This window comes from Drosophila innubila (genome assembly GCF_004354385.1).
Source record: "Drosophila innubila isolate TH190305 chromosome 2L unlocalized genomic scaffold, UK_Dinn_1.0 4_B_2L, whole genome shotgun sequence".
NCBI classification, from domain to species: Eukaryota; Metazoa; Arthropoda; class Insecta; order Diptera; family Drosophilidae; genus Drosophila; species Drosophila innubila.
Window position 1 is genome coordinate 10496369 of NW_022995372.1, and position 10611 is coordinate 10506979.

At 33.5% G+C, this 10611-nt stretch overlaps 2 protein-coding genes across 2 annotated transcripts; both read left to right on the forward strand.

Moving 5' to 3' along the window:
• Window positions 1-2085: 2085 nt before the first annotated feature.
• On the forward strand, window positions 2086-3677 carry LOC117782274 (mitogen-activated protein kinase kinase kinase 7-like). Its single transcript, XM_034619337.1, has 5 exons — window positions 2086-2226; window positions 2343-2663; window positions 2731-2901; window positions 2969-3110; window positions 3177-3677. Exons 1-5 carry the CDS (start codon window positions 2170-2172, stop codon window positions 3398-3400), a joined length of 915 nt encoding a protein of 304 aa, XP_034475228.1. The 5' UTR covers window positions 2086-2169; the 3' UTR covers window positions 3401-3677.
• Window positions 3678-6694: 3017 nt separating this feature from the next.
• On the forward strand, window positions 6695-9254 carry LOC117794478. The gene is made up of 4 exons (XM_034635090.1): window positions 6695-6713; window positions 6819-6904; window positions 8600-8726; window positions 8787-9254. Exons 1-4 carry the CDS (start codon window positions 6710-6712, stop codon window positions 9149-9151), a joined length of 582 nt encoding a protein of 193 aa, XP_034490981.1. The 5' UTR covers window positions 6695-6709; the 3' UTR covers window positions 9152-9254.
• The last annotated feature ends 1357 nt before the right edge of the window (window positions 9255-10611 follow it).

Consider the following 10611-nt stretch of genomic DNA (forward strand, 5'->3'; position numbering starts at 1 on the left):
TCAATATAAATTTAAAAAAAATATAATATTTTGTCATGCCGCTTATACATATACATTTATTTATTAGAGTTTCACCCTTATTACCGTAATGCAAATATTGTGCACAAAATGGCTTCACAGAATGTCAAAAATTACATAAAATTCGATGCGTAAATGAAAAATCATATTATTTGGACAAGTCAAGTGAATAGTGAAACTAAAGCACGATTTGACCAAGGATTCGCCCACATGAAAAAAAAATAAATAAAAACAAAGACAAAGACAAAAACAACAATACTGTTCTGGCCAACAGTTGATGCCAAAATGTCTGCACAATTGTTTTGTGGCCCCGTCCCAGTTACGCAGCGTCATCGCCAGCCAAAACTAATAGCATAACTTTGTGAGTTTCACTATACCCTCATACTATTAACTGAGTCGAAGGGTATGATAGATGCGCTTAAATCCATTTTAAATTAAATTTTTATTGACACAATTAGTAAACGTAAAATTAATTTAACTTTGTTTCTTAACAATATTAAATTTAATATATGTTATTTTTTTTTGATAGAATAATAAATTAATTTATTTTCGAACACGCTCGCCGGAAAGCAATGAAGCAGTTGAAGCTGATGATGACAAGGACGGCAACTTGGTAAAAACACACCACAACACACACATACACAAAAACACACCCCTCACTTGCTGGACTCGTTACATTTGTTGATGTTTGTTTTAACCCAGATACTTGTAAAGATACTTACAACTGGAGCTCACTCGTATACGACGTGAGAGTGTGCTATGTATGTGTATACTCTGTCTGAGATGAGACCAGAAGATAACCAAGATATCAGAACAAAGGGTATCTTCCAGTCGATAACCATTTTGACTCGTCTCCTTTGTGTTGTGTTGCTTTCGCTGTCAGTTCAAATAGTTTGTGAATGTGAATGCGTGTGCGTTTGTCGTCAGTCTGACGCCAACCGAGCAACAGTATTCACAGCTTCCGTTTGATACCAACATCCTCTCACCCCCCTCCACCCCCCTTCAACCGACTTTCTATTATTTTCGTGGACAGTTTGGCGCCAACATAAAAAACATTGATTTTGAATTCAGCTCTTGCGACAACAGCAAATGTGGTTATCGTTGACTCACTGGGGTGCGTACTTTAACGTTAGTCCTTATAACTCTCGAAGGATATTGCGCTCGAGCTTAAATCAACACAAACTCTTCATATAGATTTTACTCCGGCGCCATACATAAATTATTAATTATGCAGTCATAAAGCGGGGAAACGTTGCTTTTGATTTTATACTTGCTTTTTTTGTCTTGCTGTTGTAGTGATTATTTTAAGTATATTTTACATTGATTTTATTTTAAAATCTTGAATTATTGCAACAATCAATAACACTTTTATGAAATTTTTTAATTGTCAATCGAATTACCGATAATCATCTTGTAAAAAACTTTAAACTTTTCCGAAAAGATTTCATATTCTGTTACATGTTTTAGGATGCAATAAATTATGATGTCAAGGGGAAGTACCCATACAGATTTGTATTTAATACACATAAAATAGGAAAAATACTGCAAAAATATCATCATTTTCTGAATTTTAAAAATAGATCCCAGCATAACTGTTGATGTTTATTTAAAACTGTGTATGAATTATTAATAGATATAAAATCGGCTGTCAGAAAATGATTGACTTTTAACATCGGCTCTGACGTTCTTGAGACATTATCAATTTTTCCAGGACACATATGACAAAGCTAAAAATATCTTAATTTTAAAATTTAAAAAAAGTTAGGTTTTTACCTAGGGTAGCTAATAATAATGTTATGCAGAAACTGCTTCTATAGTTCCTCACTACGCATAACAAATTATGCTTGAAAGTATGCAATGAAAATCCAAAAAAATTTAAAGAAATAAAGAGGAAAAATGTTTAAAATAAAATACTTTATTGAATTAAATTAAATTAAAAAATAAAAAAAATTTAACAACGAAATTTTTATTCAATCAGTAGATTGTTTCGGTAAGTGTGTCCTCTCTAACATATCGATACATCGAATTTGATTTTCTTCCCAGTACTAAGTTTCTTATCAGTTTTTTGTTCATTAGTCATTGTAATAAGCTCGACAAAGTTAAATTACGATCAATATATAATTTTATTAAAGTTATTTGCATCGCTTCAACATGGATAACGACGTGGATATTAACGTGAACATTAAAGAAATAACATTGATAAAATTTGTACGAAATGTTTGATTTAATTGTGCTAAAATCTGGTATCTTTTACACGTCCAATAACTTTAGAAGACGACTCAAATATGTATATGCACTAGAACTTAAATTTTGCGTATTTATAGATTGGATCCGGCTCGTTTGGCGACGTATACAGTGCAAAGTGGGCAAATAAATATGGCAACAAGACAATTGCGGTCAAAATGATTAAGCAACCACTAGATTCTGACCAAAATCTTAAGCGAGAGATAATTATTTTATCGTGTCTTAAGCACCCGAATATTGTCACATTATACGGTATCTCTAAAGATCACGAGAACAAATTTCACATACTTTTAGAGTACGCAGAGTGCGGATCTCTTAACTATTTCCTGCACAGTAAGAAACACGAAAATGATCAAATTTCATATACAGGTAAACTTAATTGGATGCTTCAATGTGCCAAGGTATGTATGTTTTATGCTGTTTGTACTGACACCAAAATACTTATAATATTCATATTATTCTTAACAGGGTGTTGCGTACTTGCACGAGAAAAATATAATCCATCGGGATTTGAAATCAGATAACATATTACTTTTCGACAATTATCGTATACTGAAATTATGTGATTTTGGCACAGTTAAAGAAATTTCAACTACAAACACAGCAAACACTGGAACTGTAAATTATATGGCACCAGAGGTTTGTATTTTTCAATGGAAGATGTAAGGATATAAACTTCAATTGAAGAAATTCTTTTATTTCTTAGGTCGCAATTAGTGGTTATTACGACACAAAGTGCGATGTTTATAGTTTCGGCATTATTTTCTGGGAGGTTATGACCCGGAAGAAGCCTTTTTCCCACCTAGGAAAAATTCCTCCGTTGACTCTTCAAAATAAAGTCAGTCTGGGTAAGAAAATATCCTTCGGAAAGCTTACAGATATCCAATAATTAACTTAAAATTTTACCATTACAGGTGATCGTCCCGATCTTAAAGATATCAAGGATTTTAAGAACTCAAATCATATAAGACCAATAATTAAAAACTGCTGGGATCAAGATCCAAAGAAGCGGCCCACAATGAAAGGACTGGCATTTACTCTCGGCATTGATCCTAGTTTGTTTTCCAATAGACCTGAATTGATAGCCCTTGTTAGACCATTGCCTGAGATAAATGTTGAAGACTTCCAGTTTCAATAACGCGGGCTTCATTTGTTAGTCCCGGTACGAGCCGAGCCCGAATTTAGCTATTTAAAAATGGCTCGATATTGATAATTGGTTTTTGTAGCACAAGCCCGGCACGAATTACTCAAAAAATTTTATATTTTATTTAGCAATCAATCAATTCTTTAACGTTTTTTAAGTATGGCAAACATTTAACATTTTGCAGATTAACGTAAAAAGGTTTAGGACGACTTTATGAATTTTTTGATTGAAACTTGTTAATTTTAGGTGTGTTTCGTGCCACAAACGACAAGGAGTCGCATTTCTTATTAGTATTTGGAAAAGCTTTCCTATTTTTTATAGATTACTTAATTACAAGATGCTGTTAGTTTGTTATAGAGGTGAAATTATAGGTTAATCCACTTACAATATTTTTTTCATGAATGAGAGTGGAAGGAAATATTCGTATTTTAATGCTGTTAAATGGATGCATCAAAGCGTTATATTTTGTATATTCCAGTCAATTGGCATTTATTCATTGAATTATATTCAAAAGTCAAATTTATAAAAGTTGCATTGAATTCCACTTGGAATCAAATTTCATATTCTATACATAATTAAAGAAGTAAATAGAGCGGAGGAATCCAATACATATAAAATACACGAAAAAGTCTGATTTTAATAGCTTTGGAATTTAATTGTCAAGAAGGAAATCATTTTAGAAAACAACCTTTTTTTAACTTAAAATTATGACAGTTGATATACATATAACTAAATGAATTATTATTTTATGTTGTGAATTAATGAAAAATACAGCTTATTATTATTATAAAGTGTACACTTTGTTAGATTATGTATGTATATAAGGGCGGGTTAATTACATAATTATAAACTAAAAATCAAAATTGCTCAACTCAAAAGCGGGGATTAGGAATTTATTTTAGAACTATAGGTTCTTTGTAAAAATTTCTTAGAATTGACCGTAGACAACGAATTTGGGCCCATGCAAATCAAAAATTTTGCATCTTTTAAACATCCAACATCGTCTACGGCTAATTAAAGATGTAATTGGTTTATTGACTAAATAAAACCCAACAATAGTAACTCTAATAGCATATAGACTGTTTCTCGTTCGAACTTTAATTCGAAATAACACACTATAACTACAAATTTAATGAAATGGAAATTTCATGGCATTTATATTTAATAACTTATATCTAATTAGTAACCGCCAATCGTATTTCGGGACAAAGAAGCGGTTCTTACGATACTATTAATGAAATGAAACAAGACTTTTCAAAGCGTTATCTTGAAACATGGTCACCCTCAAATGTGCGTGTAAAAGTGTGACATGCCAAAAGCATAGTTTTTGTGCGGCGACTAATTTATGAGGCTGACCTTTGGCAACCGGAAACGGAAGCATGCGTTAACATATTTAAGAATGTTCTGTAGTCCAAAGTGCAAATTCCAAAGTCGTATTTATTGGTCACCTGCCACTTGCCATTCACAAGTCGACGAATTATGACATCAACGCCACCAACGACGTCATGTCTTAAATGTCTCCTCGTCACGCAACGAGAAATTGGGCAACTTTGATTTAATTTTGACCTCAAGTGATTTTAATTGCGTGCGAAGAAAATTTTTACTCTTGTAGTATTTCGTGGTATATAGTAGTATACTTTTAGGATTGTCTACAAAATTACAAGAGTCAGAAAAAGTTACTAACTGCAGTATAGGGAAAAGCCTGATAGTCGTATTTCCATTAATATACAATATTTTTGTTGCTATTTATATTTTTAATTTTTAATTATTAGTACGCCAGCTAGAATAGTTTTTTATTAATATTTTCTGATCACACTCCGACAAAAAATTAAGTATTCTGTATTTTATTTTAGTAACTACAAATAGTTTTTTAATGGCGGCTGCCCCAATAATTCTAGATTCAAGTGCAATTATTTTTTAAACCCAATATACTTCATTTTAAACTTAACAAAATTCGAGAGAAATGCAAGCGAAATAGATCCTGAGAATGAGTACCACATGCAGCCAAGGGATAAGGATTACTGGCAACTGCTTCTATCTGTAGTTACGACTACTCGTAAGTGGGCAATGCTTTTGGCATATCAATGAAATCCTTTTGCCTCATTCCTTCGTTTCTTCGCTGTTTATCCTCCTACGCGTATTCTCCACATTCAGAACTTTGAAAACAAGCTTCCCCATTAGCCATCACTTGGCGCTGCTTGCTTTTGTTTTTTGTTATTCTTCATATTTTTGTTGCTTATTTTTTGGGGCCAGGGCCGTGACCTATACCAATCAGTGGACGCATTGTTTATGATAAATTGAAATGGTTGCCAGTTGCAGTTGTAAGCAGGCAAGGAGAGACTGCGATAAATAAGCACCCACTATGCAGTCATCGTCGAGGATATGGGCGAGGACGAGGACGATGCCAGAACGTTGGATTTTACGCTCTTGGACGCCACTAATTGTTAGCTCTTTGTAATTGCTCCTCAGGGAATGGGTTACTCCCCAAGGCGATTCAAGTGCAGCATCCGCTTTTGTGACCCCATCCCGCTCGTTTTGCCTTATAAATGCATAATTTTGTTTTAGCTTCTAGCTAAAAGTTTTTCATACCAACAACAACTTTAAGAGCGTCAAACTATTTGAAAAGAAATTGCATTTGGTGGATACGGATGGGTCAGCCTGATAACTGTTGCCCTTAGAGTATGCATGTGGCTGTATTTTCAAATTTGAATAATTTAATCTTATATTTTGGTTCTTTTTCTTCTCTTGTGACTTGCAGCTATGCTTGGGAGCCAAGAGGTTATTACTGTCATAGCCACTCGAGCGCAAGTAACCGAGGCACCCACGCAACACTCAGGCAACCAGAGAACCGCAGGCAATAAGAGACAGAAAGAGATATATACATACAACATGTGTATATATGTGTATATATTTATAGCGAGAGAGAGAGAGAGAGCACCGCACCCACATGCCACATCGTTCGCCATTTTCCCTCGGTTCACACTCGTCCTGTGCTCGTGTTGTGCCGATGACGTCGTCATTTTGTCCCCTTTTTTGATGGCAGCAACAGCAAAATTCCAAATAGCTTGAACAGTTTTCAGTTGGCCGACGTTAGCTTCGGTACATCTTTGCTTAACACGCTATTTATCAACAAAGATACAAAGATACAAATAATTAAACAAATTCGGAAATTGTAAGAAGTGCGAGTGTTCATCTAATATACAAATTCTAAAGATCATGAAAAGTGTGAAAATGTGTGGCCATCAGGCTCTGATGAGATCATCAGCTATATTGCTTTTGTTGCAGCTTCTCAGCTGTATATCAATGGGTGTGTTCTGTTATTGTGTTTTGTGCTTTAATTTAAAAGATATTCCTTCACTTTCAACAAAAACAATGGATACAAATAGATAAATAAGAATCATATACTCCACAGGCGCAGCCATACAATGTTATGTTTGCGACTCCAGCGTCAATCCCGGCTGTGAGGATCTCAATCCCAACTCGAGCATTGTTTCCGTAGTAAGTGGAAAGTGGTTAATTATTTTTTTCATTTTACATCACAGTTTGTGCATCGACATCTATCAAGGAATTTTTGATTGATTGACCATGTTTGAAAAGAACCATATTTAGCACCTGACCTTTGGCCATTGACTAATCTGACCTACTTGACCTTAATCAAAGTACCAGCCAAGTTGCTAGCTGCTTGCCAAGTTTCTGAGCACCCTAAATTAAAAGCACATAGCACATAAATTCTCAAAGAGCAGCCACCTTCGAGTCCCAAAAAAAATAAATACCAAAATCTGAAAAGTAAAAACACAACGGAAACGGATGTGGAAACGTGCAACGTTGTCGCTATTGTCGACGTTGTCGTGATCGTTAACTGAATGTGTTGGCATCTCTCCATTGCAATTCCTTGCCATATTCTTTGTACAACTTGCGCCTAAAATACTTTACTTCCGAACAAGTCTATGAACGTAAATCTCACACACTTGACAATTTGGACAGCCTGAAATTTCTTGTGCTTTCTTCTCTCACTCTTTTTATTTCTTCAAATATCATCAGAGCTGAACTTAAATTCCATATATCGCAACTGTAGGAACATAATTATAATGAAAAGTTAATCTGTTTAAATTTTTAGTTATGCAAAATTTTGGTCTTTTTGTAGACTTTAAATGTATAAAAATAAAATAGTCTAAATTTCCTAAAAATATTGTTTTATTTTCTTCAAGCATTTGTTTATAACTATCTACATTTCATTTAAAATAAAAAAAAATATAAAACAGAACTTTTTCAAATTTCTGATAAAATTATTGTTGTTCTCGAAGCCATTTTAAAAGGAACAGTTTTTATCGCAATATTTTAATTTTGAGAAAATATATTCTTTAAAAAAACTCTTAAGATACATATTCTATACTTTAAAAAACGGTCTTTTTCTTCAGGATATTTAATTGTTATTAAAAATACAATTTAAATATTTATACTTCTTTTCCAAAAGTACAAAACTGTATATAGAATTTGAAAAAGGATATATATTGAAAGTATTGAACTTTTCTTTGAAATTAAAAAATCTGATATAATGTTAATTAATTTTAAAAATAGCCTAGTATTTGAAATCCGCATCTGGTAGTGTTAAACTAAAGTGACCAATAAAAAGTTGATTCACAAATTTATAATTCTACAAAAACAAGTTTAAGGTTTAGCAAAGCCAATTGAATTTAATTTTAAAACTGAAATTCCTATCAGGAATCCTATGTTTGTAGATTATTAAAGTTTATTATCCACTTCAATCGTCAAAAAGGGGAAACCCAATAACTGATTCAACACTTTGTGTGTATTTACAGTAAATAAGTCAAAAGTTCAGTTAGTAAGTGTGTTTTGTGTAGCTGATTTTGTTTTTAGGCCAACGCATTGTTGTAGGCAAGGTCGCTGCAATATTGATGACGATGACGATAACGATAGCGGTATCGGTATCGGAGCTTGTACCGCGTGAGACGATGATAAGATAAACTCTGCTAACTGCAACGTCAATTAAGAGAGCAATTACAGTCCACTCACATAAAGATAGGATTGTTAAGGAGGAAAGGGGAAACTACTAGATAGCAATTGCCGTCAACTGATCAATCATTAGCCATTGTTCGTCATGTCATTCAATGCAGAATAAATATTTACAATATACTTAACACTTTACGACTAATACTTGGAATTCTTGGCTAGAACTGCACTCTGGACAAAATGAAATCAGTGGACAGCTGGCTTTTTGAACTGAACAAGTTTGATTACTTTGATAATGGCGCAAACAAGAATCCGCTTATGAATTGCCAAAAGGTGGTGGCTAAAGATTGTAAGTCGAATGTCCTTTTCCCACATAGACCATGTATGTTATTTGATTATATTTCCATAGATGAAACCAACAAGATGGTAACAGCACGCTTCTGTCAGTTGGACACTGGAGATTCAGATGCTTGTGAAATTCTGCGCTCCAAGTTGAAAATCAGTAGTGATAACAATGGAGGGCAGCGGGGTCAGAGGCAGAGGCGTTGGGAGCGGGATCAGCATCAACAGCAACAACAACAGCAGCAGCAGCGACGCAAGGGTCATGGCAAGGATGCTGAAGAAGAGGCTTCAGCCGAGGATGAATTCTTTTGTGATATTTGCAAAAAGGATCACTGCAATGGAGCTGACGCTGTCACGCTAACGTCATACACGATAATAGGTGTAATGTTTGTATTGCAACAGCTGCTGACACGCCCCCTAATTCGCTGCTGAAGCGAGAGGGGCGGTGTAGATGTCACGGCTAAACGCTGGTTGCATTTAGGTTGAGTTACCTTTAACGTTTATCGTTTACTTTGTAAATATTCGAGTGCCCATTGAATGACATCGTTGATTTGTACAACCCCGAGAAGTCATCCCCAACACGAAAACCCTCCTGAACCACGCAAAAAGCCTAGACAGCCACATACAGATACAAAGCACAAACACGTATACACAGATACAGCTACTAAAAGATGCAGATACAATTGCAGTTACAATTGCACACACATAAGCCAATGCTTTGATTCTCACCAATATACGAATTTCAATTAAAAGGCAGCTTGAAAAAACCAATTGAGTATCCTACGAGTACTCGTATATCAAGAACTTTCCATTCAGTTTTATATGTTCTCGTGTTCATGTTCAATTCATGCAATCACATTCAATATGCTGTCAGTGTTGCCACTTGCCTTTCAACGCAGATGTGGCAGCAACGAACAACTAACGTGAACTTTGAAATAAAAATGAGATATGAAGTCAATTGATTTTTATAGCTTTATTAAGTTATAATTAGTTTGCACTGAGCAAATGTTGAAGAGTTGAATGATAAGTAAGAATTCACCAAATGCCTTTAATTTTCTATTGTTCACATTATAAAAAGTCTTAAATATATATACACTTATACTTAAATATATTTATAGAATTATATGAAATCGTAAATATGAACACCTAATGGCACCATGAAATAATTCTAAACAAATATATACAAAATCGAAAATATTTAAAAATGTTAAACAATTTCATGTACATTAGCATTGGAATTTCATTTCCTTTTTGTTGCAGGTATTTCATGAAACCATATCTATTATGTACTTGTATGTGTATTTTAAGGTAGACACAACTTAAATTGCTTGGTAAAGCAATTATTTGTTGTTGCAACTGATATTGAAAGAAGAATGGAGATGAAATTAAGCAATCACATAGAAAGGATTTGAGTTCTACAAGTTTACAATTATTCTTGTACTTTTATCCGCATATTGCAATTTTTAATTGGTTTATAATTATAATTTTATTAATTAGTAAATTTATAAATATTTATAATTGCTAGAAATAGAAATCTTATGCGAAAATATAGCAAATTTATTGATATGTGAGTGCTTAAATGTTTATACAGCGCCTTAAGCAAGTTACATATATATTTAAATACTTAAAATATATTAGAGTTTATAATGAATATATATAGTTTTCAAACACGCAAAAACAATCAGAAATAAATGTGTGAAAATATTATGAAACAAGTGCAACAAATGTTAATTAAATGTGCAATTAGAAAAGTTGAACAAAGCAATACTGATACTTTTTGAGGAATAATAGAATTGAAACAAACAAACTATAAACACCAGAGCGAGCTTAATTATGTGCTTATTGTAAGTCCACAGCCACGCCCACAAAATCAATGTTGCTAAATTATTGCA